The sequence below is a fragment of the Convolutriloba macropyga genome, chromosome 5 (assembly GCF_964194025.1).
Source record: "Convolutriloba macropyga chromosome 5, txConMacr16.3, whole genome shotgun sequence".
NCBI classification, from domain to species: domain Eukaryota; kingdom Metazoa; phylum Xenacoelomorpha; order Acoela; family Convolutidae; genus Convolutriloba; species Convolutriloba macropyga.
The window spans coordinates 36,936,967-36,958,985 of NC_134472.1; the positions used below are offsets into that span (position 1 = coordinate 36,936,967).

Sequence of the window (22,019 nt, forward strand, 5' to 3'; positions counted from 1 at the left end):
TTGTTTTTCTTAAAAAATCATTTTTTCATCATTTTGTCTTCTTTCAATCCCAATCGTGGTCATGGGAATCAACGGCGGCTGTTTTCCGGCAATCTGCCGCGTTGCAGTACTGACTTTATCGTTCTTGATTGCTTTTTATTTGCCCTCAAACGAAGTTTGTATCAATTATATTAGTCATGTGGTCTTTTAATGCAAATTTTTGTCTGATCCATTTGACTTTTCGTCCTCAAAAAGGAGATAAACAGGTTGCACCCTGAGGCCTTAAGTTCGTTTAGAGCCCTGGCCCTTATTATACTCCAAGAATGCGATTCAGCAAAACTGTTTTGAGGTCAATTTGGTGTAATAGGAGGTTCTTAAACTTGAAGGTTTGACCCATTCAGTAGAAGAGGATTTGTAGATGTAGTTTAGGGGAAGTCGGATGCACGTGAAAATAAGTGTTTTGGATCAATCGTTTAAACGCAATCGTTTAAACGCGAACGAGAGAGAGAGAGAGAGAGAGAGAGAGAGAGAGAGAGAAATGAGTGAGTGAGTGAGAGTGAGAGCGAGAAGAATAGATTTGAGAAACTTTTGAGCTAACCGAGCGATATGTATTTTTTGTCGCTTACGGCTTTCTCAAAGCTGTTTTGTTTTAGTTTGACCTCTAACTTTTTCCAGTCAAAGGTGTTTCTTTCAATTATATAAGCTAGTAATAAGACTTTAAGATGCAACTTGGAGCTAATTTTGACATTTTGTCCTGCTCTACGCTTTTTAAGCAGTTTTCGTGTTGTCCTTCCTTTTTGTACAGCATTTTGCAAGTTTTACGGTAGAATTTTGTTGTTCTAGATATCATACTTAGATTACAATCTAGTCGCAATTGGTCGCATTTTGTCTTTGTTAAAAAATTTGCGCTTGTCTAGAATAATTTTAATGACATCCCTTGCAGACCCTTTTCCCAGCCTGCTGAATCAGATTACAATTACGAGTAATCGCCTCACCCCGGCGCATGTTAGTTCCGGTTTTGGTCTCTTATTAACAGGTGCGAAAGCAAAATTTATTTAAAAACATTTTTTTGAGGTAAGAAAAAATGAAAAGAGCAGAGAAAATTGAATTTTTTATCACACTATCAGAGAGAGAGAGAGAGAGAGAGAGAGAGAGACAGAGAGCGGGAAATTTAGAGGTGAAAAAGTTATGGGCTAACCCAGCGATTTATATATTTTTTATCGTTTAGGGCTTGTTTTAGGTTGAACCCTAACTTTCTCAGCCAAGGGTGTTTGTTTCAGTTATCTAAGCTAGTAATAATAGACTTTAAGATACAACTTGGAGTTAATTTAGGCATTTTGTCCTGCGTTTTGCTTTTTAGCCAGTTTTTGTATTATCCTTCAATTTTGTATTTAATCCTTCAAATTCGACTTTGGTGATCTTTAGAGTTTTGTGTGTTAAAGGGAATGTAGTAATATACATCGATTTTATGGGCCGTTTTTATCTGATGGTTTTTCTTGTTCACTATTTCATAAAGAGTAATTCGTCAGTTAATGCCACCAGAAAGTGGCAATTCTAAGTTACACAGGGCAGTTTTTAGTGAAATAAATATTTATTTTCAATTTTTTCTGGTTTTTCGTTGTTTACTTTTTAAGTTGTGTTAGTATGTCTCTGAAAGGAATTGGACCAGACACTGATTGAGCAGAAGAATTTTTATAGTTTTTTCAGAGAAATTGTTGAAGTATCGCCCTTGCTTTTTGTGAAGGTTTGTGTAATTTTTTTAAAAAATCTTTTTACCTCGATTTTCTGTATTTACCGCTTTTTTTATCAGCTGGATGTCGATTTTTTAGCAGTTGGTTCAATTTGGCAGAGGTATTCCACTTAGATTAAACTCTAGTCGCATTTTATCTACGTAAAAAATTTGTTTGTCTATAATAATTTCGAATGACATCCCTTGCCGACCCTTGTCCCTCTTAAAAGTAATCGCCTCACCCCGCCACATGTTAGGGCTGATATTATTCTCTTATTAATTGCTCTCATAGAGAAACAATTATTGTAAACGTGTTGTCTTTTTATGCAAAATTTTTGCTTGACCGTTTTGACTTTTCGAGTGACTTTTACGCCCTTGTTTCGCGTGATCAAAAATTCTCTCTCAATCACAATTTCACGCAGCTGAACTCATTTGGCGGCAATTTAATACTGAAAGTCAAATTTAAAGTGTGCCGAAAGTGGTGCCTGCCATTTTTCACTTTAAATCTTAATAGTGGTATATGTTAACCTCTAATGTTGTAATTTGAAGCCCACTATTTAACTTCTTAGTCGCATTTAGGCTCCCCCTCGCCCCACCCCCAGACTGAAGCAGGCTGCAATTGATAGAGCTCCCAGTGGTCGTTTGAGAGCAATTCTTCCGACGTTTAGTCAGTTATGTTTAATAGGCGAGAGAGCAAAAGATATGTAAAAACAATTGTTTAGGTCAATCTGCTGAAAAAATGAAAGGAGCAGAGAAAAGTGAATTTTTATCACACTACTAGAGAGAGAAAAAAAGGATTTAGGGAAGAGAGGAGTGGAGATGTGGGGAGAGCAGAGAGAGAATGTGAGTGAGTGAGGGAGGGAGGGAGTTAGTGCGTGATTGGGCGAGGGAGTGAGAGTTAGACTGAGAGCGAGAGTGATAGTGAGTGAGCGAATGAGTGAGTGAGAAAAGTAGACGAGAATTTTTGCAAAGTGAGTCAATGGTTGATCCGGCATTTTCAAAGCAGCTTTGACTAAATTACTATCCAAATGGTTTTTTTATGTTAACCAGTAACTGTACGTTTTGGAGCATCCAAGTTTTTTCTCCGTTTTCAATCATTTTAAGAGTTTATTAATAGCCGCCGTCAGCCTCTTAGCGGCTATTTAAGCGGTCTCCTATTTTTAATATGCTTTTTCTTTTAATTTCGAATTAGAATATTTCCCAGATTTTATAACGAATTTTTACAAAAGGTCATAGATGTTTAAGTACTTTTTCGATTCGTGTAGGGGAAGTTTATGGTTTATTTCATATACACTGTTTGTTTTAATATAGTATCATTGGTTTTTGAGTTTTGAGAGTTTTTGCAGTTATTTTTGTTATCCTGTTAGTTAATGAATGACAATATAGTAGTCTCATTAATGACTGGTCTCGTTGGCTCTTTAATGAGGCTTAATATGCGCCTCTCGTTAATTTTAATTGACATCTAAAGGTGTAATCAACTTTGTCACCACTTGCTTTCAAAAAATATCAGTGATTTTAGATACTTACCTAGTTTTGTAGTTCTTTTAACCCTGTTGCTTAGTCTGATAGTATTGACTATTTTTCTTTTCGAATTTTCTTGACGTTCTCCAGTTTTCGGGTTTCGTTGAATATGAATCAATTTTTTGTTTTGTTTGTCGGGACTACCTAAGTTTACTGGAAACCTATAAAGCCGGTTTTCATTTGCAAACATTTAGAAAATTTCTTAAATTATCCCGTTTTTGTCTATCGTCTTTACATTTTTGAGATGTTCGTCTCAAAACATTTTTCAATATCGAAATTTGTTATTCCACTGGGAAATCTCATTCTACAAGCGGTATTCGTTGTCAAAGTTTATCATCGTTGTCGGAGCGGTATTTATTATCGAATTATTCTAAATTGAAAGTTTTCTTTTATTTTTTTTTAAATGAAACAGCAAATGATCAGAGTGATCATGAAACTGGTCTCCTTTCATTTGTCTTTCCCATTTTAGAAAATTTCCACTCTAATTTGACGTTACCGTCTACAACTCGTCTTTTAGCCAATAAAAGAACGAGTTTATTTACTTCAAAGTAGTCCTATAGTTTATTCTTATACATCTTTTAGCTTTTCCCATAGGTTCGGGGTTATTTATGAAGTGTTCAACTGTGTTGGCAATCCTTTGTAACGTCTGGTCCTCTTGAGTTCTTTTTAGTGAACGTTGTTGCTAAATTTCTTTCTCATTTTCCGAATGTCTTGATCACGGTTGTAGACATTGTTTCCGATATGTTTAGTAGGGATACGTATGCTCATGATAGATTTTGTGCCTCATAATTCTAATTTCAGGAGTTTGAGATTTGGTGAAATATATGCCAACCATTTTAATGGAGTATGTTTTAGGGAGCTACGGAAAAGTTATGGAAAAATATTAACTCAAAATTCAATTTAATTGTCCTTAAACCGTTTCGTAAGATTTCTGTTGTTTTGGTTTTGATAACGCCATGGTTCCGCTGGTCCGCATTGGGAAGGGTGATAGGTCGTTATCTGTCTTGAGTCTTAGCTTTAAGTTTCAATTAGTTTGGTTGCTCATGTTTTGTTTCAGGTTACACAATTCAAGCAAGAGTATCATTTCCGGTTTTACAACATTTCATCATCGTGACTTTACTCGTTACAACTTTTGGAAACAAATCAACTTACAAAAGGCGGTAAAACACAATAAACGTAAGAAGTTAATCTCTAGCATTAACATCCTCCGGGCCCACAAAACCTAACCCTAGCCTGGTTGTGGGTTTGGGGTAGACATGCATAAGTTTAACTGCCGGTCTAGTTAATTTGCCTAAAGCGGTCTTAACCTCGCATGACCTAGCTATGTTGTCGGGGCCGGTGAAAGTCCGTGTGACTCGTCCCAGCGGCCAGATTCCTCTTGGTGTAAACTCCTCAAGAAGCCATACAACATCATCCACTTCCAAAGTTGCTTCACGAGATGTCCACTTCTGTCGTTTGTTCAGCGAAGGAATATACTCGGTTAGCAGCCTCTTCCAAATCTGCTGAAGTCTCTGCTTCACATGTGTCCATGCCGAATTCTTCAATGTAAGTGTCTCGTTGAAAACGGCTCCAGGAACATTGCAGAAGGGTCTTCCAAGCAAGAAGTGGTTTGGTGTAAGTGGGTTGTCGTCTTCGTGGTGGCTTCTGACGTGGGTGAGTGGACGCGAGTTGACAAGACAATCGGCTTCGCTGACGATTGTGGTAAAAACATCTGGGGTGAGTTTCGCGGAACCAAGGTTCAAGAGAAGAGCTCGTTTGACACATTGAACGAGTCTCTCCCACACCCCACCAAAGTGAGGAGCAGAAGGAGGGTTGAGTTTCCATTCGACAGATTGGTTCAGTAGCTGATCTTTGATGTAGTCGTGGTCCAACATCAGTGGTCTTCTTCTGATCTGCTTTCTTGCTCCCAGGAAGTTGGATCCGTTGTCTGACAGGAACAAGCGCGGTTGACCGCGTCAAGCGATGAAGCGTCGGATTGCTGTCAAACACTTGTCTGTGCTGAGATCCTCTGCAACTTCCAGGTGAATTGCTCTTGTAACCAAGCAAGTGAATAAGCAGATGTAGGTCTTCACTTCTGAATCTCGATGAACGACGGCAAACGGTCCAAGGTAGTCCACGCCGACATTGGTGATGATGACTGGTGACTAAGTTTCCTGGAAACGAATGTCTGGCAGGTCTGCCATCGGTGGCTGTAGTCTATGTGCTCGGAAGCGACGACAGTCGAAACATTTGAAGGCCAAACTTCTCAGGAAAGGTCTGATTCCGAGAATGTGGCATCTCTGTTGTATGTAGTTGCGGGTGTATTCAACTCCAATGTGCATACAAATTTCGTGGCATTTCTGTATGTAGAGTTGAGTGCAGTGCTCTTTAGAGTCCAGGATGATGGGGTGCTTGGCGTCGAAAGGTAGCGAGCTTCGTTTTGTTCTGCCACCAACGTGAAGAAGTCCACTTTCAAAGAATGGGGACAAGCAGAGCAGACGATCTTTCTTTGACAAAGGCCTGTGCTGTTTCTTGTCTTTGATGGCATCATTGAAGGACTTCTCTTGCGATTTTCTGAAGAGATAGATTAGGGCTTCGTTAATGTCGTCGAGTTCTAGTTTGCATTTTTGTTTCGATCTGAGATTTTTTATGAACCTTATGACAAAAGCCATAGAGCGCATTAACTTTGTCCATTTTGAGAATCTGCTGACGTCAATAAGACATTCGTCGTTCGATGTTTCCATTATGACGTTTGTCTCCTCCTTGTTACCCAAGGAGTTCTTCCAATGGCTTTCGGGATCACTTAGGAAAGCTGGCGGCGTTAACCAGAACACATTGATTTCACAAGCTGGTATTCCACGGGAGACATGGTCTGCGGGGTTGAGTTTTCCGCTGATATGCTGCCACTTGGAGACGTCTGTGTTGTTGCGGATCTCTTGTACTCTGTTTGCAATAAAAGTTTTCACTTTGTCCCTGTTTCTGATCCACGCAAGGACAGCTTCACTGTCGCTCCAAAAGTGTTTTGAGATAACTGGCATTGTTAGCTGCTCGGAAACAAATTGCATTAGTCTGCATCCTAGCACTGCTGCTTGCAACTCACGTTTCGGGATGCTGATTTGCTTAAGTGGCGCAACTTTAGCTCTAGCTATGACAAACCCAGTTGAAATGGTGTTAGCTGATTGAGATCTGATGTATATGACTGCTCCATAAGCCAGCTGTGAGGCATCACAGAAGCAATGTAACTGGTTTATCGGAGACGGCGCGATCGGAGAAACAAAACATCGTGGCATTGATATTTCTGGCACATTTAGATATTGCTCTATCCATGTTTTTATTGCTTTCTGTTTCTCGTCTGACAGGAGATCATCCCATGCAAGTCCTTCTTTCCAAGTATCCTGCAAGATGATTTTGAGTGTAATCGATAATGGGGCAATGATTCTTAATGGATCGAACAAGCAGGCAATTAAGGAAAGGAGCTTTCTGAGTGTGTAGTCCGTTTTGTCTTCCTGAACTTTGGCAAGCTGCTGGTGGAAGAAAGTATCATTAACTGTAATCCACATTACACCTGAGACACGATGTTTGTCTTTTTCGTTGTCACAATGTTCTTTGGGTATCTTGTTAAGACATTGAACAGAGTTTGATACAAACTTAGTCAGACTGAAACCTCCTTTAGAGAGTGTTTGTCGCAAGTCTTGAACTGCAGTTTCAGCTTTCTGTTCATTGACGAACGAATGCACAAAGTCATCCATGTAGAAACTTTTGAATATTAGATCTTTTGTAGAGGTGTTTCCGAAGTCTTTTGCTGTTTGTTGGAGGACAAATATTGCTGTAGTTGGTGAACATCTGGCTCCAAAGATGAGTCGCGTATACTGGAACTGCTGTACGGAACTCTTTGACGGCCAAAGAAAACGGAGACAAGACTGATTTTCTGTTCGTATGCAAATTTGCATGAACATGGCCTCTATGTCTGCAATTACTGCAACAGAATCCTGGCGAAAGCGAAGTAGTAAGCCGAGCAGGTTGTTGAAGGTCGGGGCCTGACAGAAGGATTTTATTTAGCGACTGCTTCTTAAAAACAGATGCGGCGTTTGCAACACGCCTGACTTTCCCAGGTTTGTTTGGGTTGGTGACGGGGTGATGGGGAAGGTACCAAATCTTCTCTGGTGCTGGATTTGAGAAAGTTACTGGTTTGAGATAACCCGTCTCTAAATCTGTTTCCAAAGTTTTCTCATACAAATGTTTCAACTCAATGTCTGTGTTGAGTCGGCGCTGAAGGCTGTCAAGTTGCGCTTTGGCAACCGGATAGTTGTTTTCTAATTTACTGTCCTGTTTCCAAAGTAAACCAATTTCATATCTGTCTCCGATATGATGGATTGTATCTTGTAATATTTGAACTGCTCTTTTACTGTCTGTTGAAGTATCTGCAGTTTCTTCAAACTCGGTTCCTGTATTCTCTATTTTCCAAAAACTTGTCACACATTCACTGAGATGTCTTTCAGTATCAACAGTTAAATTTGTGAGCGCGTGGTCGAAGGCTCTATAACTATGGGATAGGAAGTTTGTTTCCTGTTGGATTGGATCACTTTTTCGTTTAATTGGGCCAGTAATTGTCCAACCGAGAAGATTGCGTAAAGTAAAGGGGCTTCCTGAGGGTCCTTGAAGGAACTTGCGTTCCAAATTGTATTGGATAGCGTCAACACCTAAAAGTATCTGTATCTTGTTGTCACTAAGTTTAGAAAATGTATGTGTTGAAGGTAAGGGTAGGACGAACACGCTTCGCTCAAATCGTTCACAGGCGCATCGTTGAAAGTCCAATTACTCACGGCATGAACGTAGTTTAAACGGAAGAGTGGTTGGTCGCTATTGAACTTTCCAATGTCCAACCGAACAAGATTTGCGTGCATGACGGATTCGTCAAATGCGTGCGATACATTCAGATCGATTTCTGAAGTCTTTGGAGCCCGTACCTTGTCGGCAGCGGTGTTGAGGACGTATGATATGGTACTACCATTGTCCAGAATGGCATAACAATAATGTCTTTTATTATCATTTCCGAATAGGGTGACAGGTATTACCTGTAGTTGATTCCTCGTTTTTGATGGGAGACCAGGATTGTAAACCTGAGTTGGGATGTCACTGTTTTTGTCTTGTTGATCCAGTGGTTCACACATTGGCAGATCAATTGCTGTCACGTTTGTCGATTCGGGTGCTTTTTGTCTGCCTGTGTGGAGAAGGCTATGGTGTTTGCCATTGCAATGTCGGCAGAGAACTTTTGACGTGCAGTTTTTGGCGGCGTGATTGGAGCTTAGGCAATTGAAGCACAAAGAGTTCTTCTTTGCTTCGCCATTGCGTCTGCTGACATCGAGACTGAAAAACTGTGGATACTTGCCAATGTACTGATCTTGTTGGTCAAGCGGGCATTTTGTTCTGCTCCTATTTGCCGTTGCTTTTCTTATAGGCTGCTTTGAACCAGAGAATGAGGAGCTTCCGTTTGTGTTGTTGCTACTGTTAGCCGTCCATTGCTGAGGCTTTACACAACCGATGTTCTTATTTGCTGCATTATTATGTTCAAAACTTTTATTGCTGGGGAATGAAGTTTTACTTCCTGGAAAATTCTGTGACCAATTTGAACGATTTTGGTTCTTATTCCGATTTTTGAAGGAACTTGAACCCTGTGATTGGTTCTGTTGACCTGAATGGTTGTTAGTGTTTGATGAAAATGTGTCTTGTAATTGTTCGAAGGCTGTGGATTGCCCATCCATCCAATCGGAAAGCTCTGTGAGACCTGGATTTGTCCAGTCGTTGTCAACAACATGTTCGGTCCACTTCAACTTGATTGGGTTTGGTAGCTTATCTCGAGCTATCCTGAGCAAGTACGTGGCATTTAGGTCGGCACTGAAGCCATGTGAGGCAAATATTTGAACTACCTTTCTTAACAGCGAAGCGAAAGCTATCAAAGCTGCGTGGTCATTCATAGCCGGTCTTTGGAAAGCTTCTAGTTCTTTTGTTAGAGCACCGACAACGTTTTGCGGATTTCCAAAGCGTCTGTTGAGCTCTTGAAGGGCGGAGGGGTAAAAGTTTGGGTTGCAAAGAAAGACGGAGATGCAATCCTTCGCCGGTCCAATTACTAAACTTTGCAGATAGCTCATTCTTTCAGTGTCAGTGATATCTTCGTTGTTGTGGATGGTCGAAGAACACATGCTGCTCCACTCGTTCCACTTGAGCGGGTCTCCGTTGAACTTCTGAATTCGGATGTCCGGCAGCTTTACTGAGCGGTGGATATTCCGTTGACGATATAGGTTGGAGTTTTGATTACCAAAGCTTTGGCTGCTTGGGTAAACAGGTCCACGAGGGGTTACGTTTGAGGGCTCAAAACTACCGTTTGCTAAGTTTGACCAACGGTTTGGGCAATATAAATGAAATGGGCCGGAATGGCTTGGCGTTGGGAAACGATTGCCGAAAGAAACTGGAACAGGTGTTCTATGGTCAGGTACATTTTCAAAGAGGCCGGTGTTATTAATGGGCCTGGCAGGAGGGAAAGTATTTTTAGCCGCAGGGAGTGTTCCACTAAAAACTGGCAGTTGAATATTTGTAGCCGTAGACAATTGTGGGAACGCACAAGTTGCGTCAATAGAGCTCTGTGAAAGTTGTTGGATTCACAAACGGTTCTATTGGTTGAAGAGGTTGATGTTGATTACTTGCTACGTTGTCAGAGTCTATTTGTTCGGGTGCTGATGGCTGGAGACTATTCTGTACATCAGAACTGATGACTCTATTGGAGTTTTCTTGCAAATTTCCATTGGCGGACTGCACTTGCCTATGTATGGTGATCGGATTGGTTGTTGATTGCTGGTCTGCCAAATTATTGACTTGTTGCTGCTGTCGGGTATCTCGCATACTTTGAACAACTCCCGGATACTGAGGTGCAGAGGGAACCGGTATTTGATTACTGCGTGATGAAGCGGCGCTGCTTGGACGCGTCAAAATATTCCTGAAGGAAAGTTCATGCTTCTTTACAGTTTGTGCGACTTCTACTTTTAGCTTTGTCTAGCATGCTGCATCGTTGAGAGAGTCTTCAGCATCCACATTTTCCGATTGTGTAAGCTGGTCGACAAGTTCCTCTAGTTGTGACATCGTTCTCTTGAATTCATCATGTGTTACTGACACAACTTCGGGTTCCAGACCTGATTGTATCTGATATTCCAGCTCCTGTTTGAGCTCTTTGACAATGTTTAGTTTTCGGTGAAACAATCTAACGGTTCCAACTATTGATGGCTTTCGGCCTCCCATTTTCTTTATTGGTCTAATTTTCTGAAGTTCAGAGGTAAATTGAAAGGTCAAGTTGGGTGAATATAGGTCCCTTGAAGGGCACAACGAGTGGATTTTTGACCTTCCAGAGGTCACTTAGAGGTGAAGTGGGGTAATCTTTTGACCTTTTAGAGGCCACTTAAGGATCAAGTGAGGTGACTTTTTGAACTTTAGAGGTCAGAGAGGTCAAGTGGTTTGACCTATTAGAGGTCAAGTGATTTGACCTGTTAGAGGTCAAGTGGTTTGACTTTAAGAGGTCAAGTAGTTTGACCTATTAGAGGTCAAGAGGTTTAGCCTATCAGAGGTCAATTGGTTTGACCTATTAGAGGTCAACAGATTTGACCTATTAGAGGTCAACTGGTTTGATCTATTAGAGGTCAAGTGGTTTGACCTATTAGCGGTCAAGTAGTGTGACCTATTAGAGATCAAGGGTTTTGACCTATTAGAGGTCAACAGATTTGACCTATTAGAGGTCAACTGGTTTGACCTGTTAGAGGTCAAGAGGTTTGGTGGTTTGACCTTTTAGAGGTCACTTAAAGGTCAAGTGGGTGACTCTTGACCTTTTAGAGGTTACTTAGAGGTCAAGAAGGGTGACTGTTTGACCTTTTAGAGGTCACTTAGAGGTCAAATGGGCTGACTGTTTGACCTCTTAGAGGTCACTTAGAGGCCAAGTGTGATGACTATTTGACCTTTTAGAGGTCACCTAGAGGTCGAGTTGCGTGACTATTTGAACTTTTTTGAGGTCACTTAGAGGTCAAGTTGGTTGACTGTTTGACCCTTTAGAGGTCAGGTGGGGTGACTATTTGTAGGTCACTTGGGAGGTCCCTGGGGCACAATGAGTTACTTTTGTAGGTCACTTGGGGGGTTGTTGGGGGACAATGGTTGACTTCTGTAGGTCACTTGGGGGGTCCCTGGAGGGCAGTGGGTGACTTTTTTAGGTCAATTGGGGGGTCCGTGGGGGACAATGGGTGACTTTTCAGGTCAATTGGGGGGTCCCGGGGGACAAGGGGTGACTTTTGTAGGTCACTTGGGGGGTCCCTGGGGGACAATGGGTGACTATTGTAGGTCACTTGGGGGGTCCGTTGGGGACAATGGTTGACTTTTCAGGTCACTTGGGGGGTCCCTGGAGGACAGTGGGTGACTTTTGTAGGTCTCTTGGGGGGTCCCTGGGGGACAGTGGGTGACTTCTGTAGGTCACTTGGGGGGTCCCTGGAGGACAGTGGGTGACTTTTGTAGGTCACTTGGGGGGTCCGTGGGGGACAATGGCTGACTTTGCAGGTCACTTGGGGGTCCCGGGAGGACAATGGGTGACTTTTGTAGGTCAATTGGGGGGTCCCTGGGTGACAAGGGGTGACTTCTGTAGGTCACTTGGGGGTTGTCACTGAAGGACAGATGCACTGCAAGCTGGTTATGCTGGCAGAAATTTGGAGGCTGTTGGGTGCAGCTACTGATGACTCAGGTTGGCCTGAATGGGCTGGTTGGCTGCTGCAGGGCAGTAGTGGGACTCTAATGCAAGCTGGTTCTGCTGGCAGAACACTGGAGGTGGTTGGGTGCAGCTGCTGATGACTCAGGTTGGCCTGAGTGGGCTGGCTGACTGATGGAGGGCAGTAGTGAGAGTCTACTGCAAGCTGGTTCTGCTGGCAGAACACTGGAGGTTGTTTGGTGCGGCTGCTGATGACTCAGGTTGGCTTGAATGGGCTGGCTGGCTGTTGGAGGGCAGTAGTGGGACTCTACTGCAAGCTGGTTCTGCTGGCAGAACACTGGAGGCGGTTGGGTGCAGCTGCTGATGACTCAGGTTGGCCTTAGTGGGCTGGCTGAATGATGGAGGGCAGTAGTGAGAGTCTACTGCAAGCTGGTTCTGCTGGCAGAACACTGGAGGCTGTTTCGTGCAGCTGCTGATGACTCAGGTTGGCCTGAATGGGCTGGTTGGCTGTTGTAGGGCAGTAGTGGGACTCTAATGCAAGCAGGTTCTGCTGGCAGAACACTGGAGGCGGTTGGGTGCAGCTGCTGATGACTCAGGTTGGCCTGAGTGGGCTGTCTGACTGATGGAGGGCAGTAGTGAGAGTCTACAGCAAGCTGGTTCTGCTGGCAGAACACTGGAGGCTGTTTCGTGCAGCTGCTGATGACTCAGGTTGGCCTGAATGGGCTGGCTGGCTGTTGGAGGGCAGTAGTGGGACTCTACTGCAAGCTCGTTCTGCTGGCAGAACACTGGAGGCGGTTGGGTGCAGCTGCTGATGACTCAGGTTTTGCCTAGAGTGGGCTGGCTGACTGATGGAGGGCAGTAGTGAGAGTCTACTGCAAGCTGGTTCTGCTGGCAGAACACTGGAGGATGTTTGGTGCGGCTGCTGATGACTCAGGTTGGCCTGAATGGGCTGGTTGGCTGCTGCAGGGCAGTAGTGGGACTCTAATGCAAGCTGGTTCTGCTGGCAGAACACTGGAGGTGGTTGGGTGCAGCTGCTGATGACTCAGGTTGGCCTTAGTGGGCTGGCTGAATGATGGAGGGCAGTAGTGAGAGTCTACTGCAAGCTGGTTCTGCTGGCAGAACACTGGAGGCTGTTTCGTGCAGCTGCTGATGACTCAGGTTGGCCTGAATGGGCTGGTTGGCTGTTGTAGGGCAGTAGTGGGACTCTAATGCAAGCAGGTTCTGCTGGCAGAACACTGGAGGCGGTTGGGTGCAGCTGCTGATGACTCAGGTTGGCCTGAGTGGGCTGTCTGACTGATGGAGGGCAGTAGTGAGAGTCTACTGCAAGCTGGTTCTGCTGGCAGAACACTGGAGGCTGTTTCGTGCAGCTGCTGATGACTCAGGTTGGCCTGAATGGGCTGGCTGGCTGTTGGAGGGCAGTAGTGGGACTCTACTGCAAGCTCGTTCTGCTGGCAGAACACTGGAGGCGGTTGGGTGCAGCTGCTGATGACTCAGGTTTTGCCTAGAGTGGGCTGGCTGACTGATGGAGGGCAGTAGTGAGAGTCTACTGCAAGCTGGTTCTGCTGGCAGAACACTGGAGGATGTTTGGTGCGGCTGCTGATGACTCAGGTTGGCCTGAATGGGCTGGTTGGCTGCTGCAGGGCAGTAGTGGGACTCTAATGCAAGCTGGTTCTGCTGGCAGAACACTGGAGGTGGTTGGGTGCAGCTGCTGATGACTCAGGTTGGCCTGAGTGGGCTGGCTGACTGATGGAGGGCAGTAGTGAGAGTCTACTGCAAGCTGGTTCTGCTGGCAGAACACTGGAGGTTGTTTGGTGCGGCTGCTGATGACTCAGGTTGGCTTGAATGGGCTGGCTGGCTGTTGGAGGGCAGTAGTGGGACTCTACTGCAAGCTGGTTCTGCTGGCAGAACACTGGAGGCGGTTGGGTGCAGCTGCTGATGACTCAGGTTGGCCTTAGTGGGCTGGCTGAATGATGGAGGGCAGTAGTGAGAGTCTACTGCAAGCTGGTTCTGCTGGCAGAACACTGGAGGCTGTTTCGTGCAGCTGCTGATGACTCAGGTTGGCCTGAATGGGCTGGTTGGCTGTTGTAGGGCAGTAGTGGGACTCTAATGCAAGCAGGTTCTGCTGGCAGAACACTGGAGGCGGTTGGGTGCAGCTGCTGATGACTCAGGTTGGCCTGAGTGGGCTGTCTGACTGATGGAGGGCAGTAGTGAGAGTCTACTGCAAGCTGGTTCTGCTGGCAGAACACTGGAGGCTGTTTCGTGCAGCTGCTGATGACTCAGGTTGGCCTGAATGGGCTGGCTGGCTGTTGGAGGGCAGTAGTGGGACTCTACTGCAAGCTCGTTCTGCTGGCAGAACACTGGAGGCGGTTGGGTGCAGCTGCTGATGACTCAGGTTTTGCCTAGAGTGGGCTGGCTGACTGATGGAGGGCAGTAGTGAGAGTCTACTGCAAGCTGGTTCTGCTGGCAGAACACTGGAGGATGTTTGGTGCGGCTGCTGATGACTCAGGTTGGCCTGAATGGGCTGGTTGGCTGCTGCAGGGCAGTAGTGGGACTCTAATGCAAGCTGGTTCTGCTGGCAGAACACTGGAGGTGGTTGGGTGCAGCTGCTGATGACTCAGGTTGGCCTGAGTGGGCTGGCTGACTGATGGAGGGCAGTAGTGAGAGTCTACTGCAAGCTGGTTCTGCTGGCAGAACACTGGAGGTTGTTTGGTGCGGCTGCTGATGACTCAGGTTGGCTTGAATGGGCTGGCTGGCTGTTGGAGGGCAGTAGTGGGACTCTACTGCAAGCTGGTTCTGCTGGCAGAACACTGGAGGCGGTTGGGTGCAGCTGCTGATGACTCAGGTTGGCCTGAGTGGGCTGGCGACATCCTCGTTGTCTTGCTTGATGATGAAATCTTTGTAAAGTGTTTCACCGGACCCGTATCTTGCTACTTACCAATTTTGAAACTAACCAAGAAGAGCTGCTTCGCGTGGTTGTTTAATTATTATTTTTCGAACCGTTGCTACCAAACAATTTGTTGAAATCTTTTGTTCAAAAATTAACCAAGAAAAGCTACTTCGCGCGGTTGTTTATTTCATTTACGAAAAGTTAACAACAGGACTCAAATACCTCAGAACAATAGGACTAATATAAGTCTTTTCGGTATTTAGCTTATTTCAAACAATTGAAATGACAAAACTTAGATAGCTCCTTATCCCTTGTGGTTGGGGAACTTAGGACCCGAAGGACAACGAAATCTACTGTATCAAATCACTGAGATTGCAAAAAAAAATCTTATCTGGTTTACAGCCCTCAGTATTTGAAAGTGGTCATCTCCATTCTGCCATCTCTTTTGTCCATCTCAATGGATGTCCATCTCAATGTAGCACATACCACTCAAAATAACTTAAGCAAGAGGTCCTGGGTTCGTTCACTGAGTTCCCAGGAGCGCCATAATGATAACGCCATGGTTCCGCTGGTCCGCATTGGGAAGGGTGATAGGTCGTTATCTGTCTTGAGTCTTAGCTTTAAGTTTCAATTAGTTTGGTTGCTAATTGAAATTGGTTGGTAGTTAAAAACAGGACTCAAATACCTCAGAACAATAGGACTAATATAAGTCTTTTCGGTATTTAGCTTATTTCAAACAATTGAAATGACAAAACTTAGATAGCTCCTTATCCCTTGTGGTTGGGGAACTTAGGACCCGAAGGACAACGAAATCTACTATATCAAATCACTGAGATTGCAAAAAAAATCTTATCTGGTTTACAGCCCTCAGTATTTGAAGGTGGTCATCTCCATTCTGCCATCTCTTTTGTCCATCTCAATGGATGTCCATCTCAGTCCATCTCAATATAGCACATACCACTCAAAATAACTTAAGCAAGAGGTCCTGGGTTCGTTCACTGAGTTCCCAGGAGCGCCATAATGATAAAGACATGGTTCCGCTGGTCCGCATTGGGAAGGGTGATAGGTCGTTATCTGTCTTGAGTCTTAGCTTTAAGTTTCAATTTAAGTTTGGTTGCTTTAGTTTGGTTGCCCATGTTTTGTTTCAGGTTACACAATTCAAGCAAGAGTATCATTTCCGGTTTTACACCATTTCATCATCGTGACTTTACTCGTTTTGGAAACAAATCAACTTACAAAAGGCGGTAAAACACAATAAACGTAAGAAGTTAATCTCTAGCATTAACAGGTTTTAATCTTTTTGCGTTATTATTTCAATTTTCTTAAACAGTTTGGAAAATGTGAGCGGTAATAGGTTTCAGATTTGTTAATGCAGTTGGTTTGGCGAGTTTTCTCTGGTTCGTTTCCTGGTATCTTGGGCTGTTTTTTATTTTGTCGAGATCTTTGTAAGGACCATATGACGTCACGCTCACTTCAAATCTGCTTTTCTTTCAATCCTATAATCTTTTGACTAAATTGCGTGCGGGCCATTCTCTACAATTATTGGAGCGAGTTTTTGTCCATACGTGTGGGAGTTTTTGGTCACACTTGACTAACCACACTCTCAAAGTGACTTTTTCTCTCTCTCAAATGGATTTTGCTGACAATCAAATGGAATGTTATTTAAGGGCAGCTTCACATTACATTAGGTCTCGTTTTTCATTGGTATTCCGAAATGAAGCTATCGCAGTGGTTTTCGGAAATCTAACAGCTATGTATGTTTATATTTGCTCATATTAAATCCGATAAGTGTCTAAATTTGAGGTCTATCGCCTTTATTGGTTTTAAAATTAAACGCCCCTCTCTAAATATTTCTCAAATGTAGCTAAATTTCTGTTTACAATTTTTCAGACGTCTGTCTACAAGATTTTTAATAGCCGCACAGCGATAGTTGGGGCTATTATTGGCCTTCTCTTCCGGCCTTCTCTTCATTTCCGGCCTTCTCTTGGCCTTCTCTTCATTTTTTATTCCGTCGTCAAGATTTTTGTTGCGAGCGTATGACGTCACAATCACTTCAAATCTGCTTTTTGTTCATTCTTTCATGCAATTTCAACTGAATTGCATGCGTGACGTCATTTGCACTCTTATTAAAGAGAGTTTTTTTCATACGCGTGATTAAGTTTTTGGTCACGAGTGACCTACTCACTCAAAAATGAAGCAGCGATAACTTAGACAGTTTCTTAATCAAAATCTAACATCTCAGCATTTTTAAAAATATTTCTTTTTGTGTTTCTTTTACGATCTTTTTGAGACTGCAGATCTACGAAGCTATTGCGGCTGTTTTCTGGCAATTTGACTGCTATGTTTTCAATTTGAATTTTTTATGAAATTATGTCTGAAATGTTGAAGAATGGGCCATGCTAAATGTCGGAACCGAATGCAGATTTGCGTATAAACCTTGTTTTGGATTTTTGACTTAATTTTTTGTTCCATATTGTCTTTTTGGAGTTAATTTTTCATCAGGCGTAATTCACATTCTAAAGAATGTTTGAAGGAATATTTGGAAAAATCTCTGTTGCTTCAGGTCATCTTGTGGTCTGTTCTCTCGGAAGAAGAAGAGGTTGAACATGATAGAGCTGAGTGAAGATGAGATTTACGAGAGAGTGGTGCAGATAAGAGAGCCAGTGCCACGCAGGAGTCTCCTTCTGGTGGGAGCACCTGGAGTAGGAAGACGAAGTATCAAGAACTCACTCATACACGTAGACCACAGATTCGCTTACCCCAAGCCACGTAAGTGTGCAAAATGAAAGTGTTCATCAATGCGGAAATTGTAATCAATTATTTTTATAGCTGCGAAGCTGTAAGCTGAGTTTTTTTCCAATTTTTGTCAGTTTTTTGTTTGTATTTTAGTTTTAATTACGAGAAATAGTATTTTTGTGCAACATGAACTTTAATTTTGTTGCAGTAAATATTCAATCACTTTTTGGCGTTAAGTTTTTGAAAAACAGTTAAACTTTTTAATAGCCGCCGCCATCTTCTCAGCCGGCTATTATAGCGCTCCTATTTTTTTTACTTCGTCGAACTTCTTTTCGCTCTACCCATATTGCCGCTTTTGCGACTTTTTGCCCGAAATCTTTTTGACTTTTCTGGGCTAGTTTCACTCTTTTGTCATTCTGCTCAAAGTCCTTTTAAACAGCAGCTGCTCAGCAAAGCAATTCAAAATAAAGGGAGTCAGTATAAAAAATCAAAGTCAGAAATAGAAACGGGATAAACCCATGAAGCCCATTTTTAGATAACCGGTGCTTGAACTTTGTTCTCATAAGTTTTAGTTATTATCTATAATGCTTATTGGAATTGATACTAGACCATTGAGCCTCTCACTGAGAGACAGGAGTATGTTCAATTACGAAATGACATAAAAATAAATCGCACTTGAAAATGTTTTTATACAAAAAACCTATTTTTTGTTGATATTTTCTTTTCTTTCAATCCCAATGAGTTATGGGAATCAACGGTGGCTATTTTCTGGCAATCTTCTGGGTATGTTTCATAAATGCAGTCTTAAAATTTTTGACAATTTTTTGCAAAATGTTTCAATGTTTCCTATGTTGAATTCTGCTTTATCTTTTTTTTATTTGTTCAAATGGACGGATCTTTGTCTCGGATGACTCGTTGTCTTTTCTATTTCTTGAATGCTGAACAATGAAATATATATGCTTTTTAATAGCCGCCCTCATCTTCTCAGCCGGCTATTATAGCGCTCCTATTTTTTTTTTACTTCGTCGAATAAAAAAATGTTTCGCTTTACCTCATTTTGCCGCCTTTTCAACATTTTGCGTGAAATCTTTTTGACTTCTCAAGGCTAGTTTCTCTCTTCTCTCATTCTGCTAAAAGTGATTTTGAATATCAGTTGCTCAGCAAAGCAATTCAAAATGAACAGATTCAGTATAAAAAATTGAAACAGAAATAGAAACGGGATAAACCCATAAAGCCCAATTTTAGATGCCCGCTATTTGAACGTCGGTCCTATAAGTATTAGTTACCTCTCTCTAATGCTTATTGTTATTGATAGTAGCCCCTGTAGCCTCTCTCTAAGAAACATAAGTATGTTCAACTACGAAATGCCATCAAAATAAATCGGACTTAAAAAATGTTTTTGTACAAAAATCTTTTTTTTTCAATATCTTCTATTCTTTCAATCCCAATCATGCTTATTGGAATCAACGGCGGCTATTTTCCGGCAATCTGCCGGGTATGTTCTTGATTTTTTAATTAGGTTTTGAACTTTCAAAAATCAAGAATTAGTCTTTTTGTTACGGTGTTCCTTACATTGTGTCCATATTCTTCACATTCTAATTTGTATCATTCTAGCGTTGTCCTGGCACCTACATTTAGTTTCGTTATATTGATTAAAAATTGAATGATTTCCGCTTCTTAGACTTTCGTCGTTTCTTTGGTTTGCAATTGATTTCATTCAACATAAGACAGTACTGAGAGTTTGCTATTATACAAAATTTCTTCTTAATACTACTTGTCTTTTTCCGGGCTTGGTTTTGTTTTAAAACGAGTTTTGCTTTTGAATATAGTTCTGTTTTGTGTCTTCTCTATGATTAATTTAACTTTCGAATTAGTATGAAATCCTGTTGTCTAGCATATAAACAACAAGGAAGAAGTATGTGTTGTTTATGTCTTAGTTGCAGTGATTAGAAATCTAATTATAGTAGTTTTCTGATTCTTAAATTTGATCATTCTTTTTTGAAAAATTGTACTTAGTTTCTAAGATTATTATCTGCCGTTTGCTTTCGCGATCTTTTTAAGATTAGATTCTTGAAATATTTTAGGGCAATTGATGGCCCTGTCAGTTTGTTCAGCCTCTCAGTTTTTCGCCACCCTAATTATTTCGTCTTTTTTTAACGTTACCAAACGTTTTCAATAACATAAAGTTTTGCTGCATTCTGTTTCTCTTGGTGACAGTGGTTCAAATTTCATCAATTTTTAGATCGGGCCTGGGGAGGTATTGAGTTAATGGTTAATTACAAAAAGTAATGGCTTCGGTTGCAATTACGGCTTTTTTGTGAAGTTTGGACGCTTCGAGTCTCTTCCGGAATTCTTCCGGCTATGTTTTTTGTTTCGCCGTCCGACGCTCTTTTTTCGTTTTACATTTGTTCACACAGCAAAGCTGAAAAAGTCAAATTTTTTGAATCATTTCTTCCTCTCACTAATGGCATTTGCGCGCGTGACGTCATTTCTCACTCCCTTAAGCAAAAGTTTTTAGGTTAATTGCGTGATTAGATTTTGATCATACGTGACTTACCTCACTCAATAAAATGACTTTTGCACTTTAAAACTTAAGTTTAATTTGAATTTGTTTAAAGTCAAAGGGACTCATATGTGCAGTAAAGGTCCCTAATAAGAGGCTTCTGCGGAATTAATTTTAACAAGCTTTAGTAATTTATCGCTGAATGTTTTTTACATAGCTTTCTCTGCGGCGTCGATGTTTTGTAATTTAGATCTGTATCTGGTTCTATCTCTATTATACGGCACGCAAGTCTATTCTTTCGCAGCTATTCCGGCAATCTGCCGGCTATGTTTGAAACAATGTTTGTGCGCTGTCTTTTTTATCGCTGCGAAGCTGTGAGCTGAGCGGAGCTATTTTGCGGTGCTCTTGGTTTTTTACAATTCAAGGAATTTGAATTGTTTTGGGGCGCTTTTTCTACGACCCGAAGAGGAGTATTGGAGAAGTCCTTTTTTAAATCATTTTTTTTGGAGTGAATTTTGCAGCGGGAAATGAAACAAAAAATTTGGAGTGATTTTGTTGCTGAACAAAATGAAGAGTAGAGCGAAAAGAGAGTGGTTGTTTGTTCATATCGCTGGTTTCTAGAGAGCAAAAAATTGAGGTGTGGAAAAAATTCTGTGAGCGAGCGATATTTTTCGTTCACGTGCGGCATTTTAAAGCAGTTTTTTTTCATTTTATTGTTTAGAGTTTTGGTTATGATTTTGTTTAATTTTTAGGCTGGTTGTGGTAGTGGTTTGAAGGTTTAAGAAAATTCATATGAATTTTTTGCTAATTCGCAGGTTTTTCATGTTTTTTTCTGATTTTCGGGCTAATTTTTGCGTTTTTTGACGATTGTTTTGTTTACTGGCTCAAATGGGCATTGAAAAGACCGCTTGTACTTGAGCAAATTTTAGATAACAGTTGGTTACATTTTTGTGGATATGAATCATTCTTTTGTTGAGAAATATGACAAAAAAGTGGCAAAAATTGGAACCATTTTACTTAATTTTCTTCAGTTTTGGCTATCGCTTTGCGAGCATTTTAAAACCCTAATGGTTGAAATGAATTTCTCTTTGGTTTTATATGCTTTTAAAACATTAAAAAATATATTAAAGTTTTCCAATTTTTTAGTGCAAGTTGCTTGTAAGAGCTTTTTGTTCATAATTTTGCTTCAAGTATTTTAAAAAAAAATTAGCTAAGTGGTTTTAGTTAGTACTAGTTGTTTTGATGACATAATTTTGGCAGAGATAGTTATTTCATGCTATTATCATGCTTATTGGAATCAACGGCGGCTATTTTCCGGCAATCTGCCGGGTATGTTCTTGATTTTTTAATTTGGTTTTGAACTTTCAAAAATCAAGAATTAGTCTTTTTGTTACGGTGTTCCTTACATTGTGTCCATATTCTTCACATTCTAATTTGTATCATTCTAGCGTTGTCCTGGCACCTACATTTAGTTTCGTTATATTGATTAAAAATTGAATGATTTCCGCTTCTTAGACTTTGGTCGTTTCTTTGGTTTGCAATTAATTTCATTCAACATAAGACAGTACTGAGAGTTTGCTATTATCCAAAATTTCTTCTTAATACTACTTGTCTTTTCCCGGGCTTGGTTTTGTTTTAAAACGAGTTTTGCTTTTGAATATAGTTCTGTTTTGTGTCTTCTCTATGATTAATTTAACTTTCGAATTAGTATGAAATCCTGTTGTCTAGCATATAAACAACAAGGAAGAAGTATGTGTTGTTTATGTCTTAGTTGCAGTGATTAGAAATCTAATTATAGTAGTTTTCTGATTCTTAAATTTGATCATTCTTTTTTGAAAAATTGTACTTAGTTTCTAAGATTATTATCTGCCGTTTGCTTTCGCGATCTTTTTAAGATTAGATTCTTGAAATATTTTAGGGCAATTGATGGCCCTGTCAGTTTGTTCAGCCTCTC

At 41.5% G+C, this 22,019-nt stretch overlaps 2 protein-coding genes across 7 annotated transcripts in view; both read left to right on the forward strand.

Annotated features, from left to right (window-relative positions):
• The window catches only part of LOC142339991 (serine/arginine-rich splicing factor 7-like), a 447,863-nt gene that overhangs the window by 247,941 nt on the left and 177,903 nt on the right, over window positions 1-22,019 (forward strand). The gene's annotated exons all lie outside the window — the stretch shown is intronic.
• Window positions 1-22,019, forward strand: part of LOC142339372 (peripheral plasma membrane protein CASK-like) — a 178,691-nt gene that overhangs the window by 142,513 nt on the left and 14,159 nt on the right. For all 5 annotated transcript variants that reach the window (XM_075389378.1, XM_075389379.1, XM_075389381.1 and 2 more), the window contains one exon: window positions 17,390-17,595. In XM_075389378.1, the coding sequence (XP_075245493.1) occupies window positions 17,390-17,595 (206 nt within the window). The remainder of the gene's footprint in view (window positions 1-17,389; window positions 17,596-22,019) is intronic.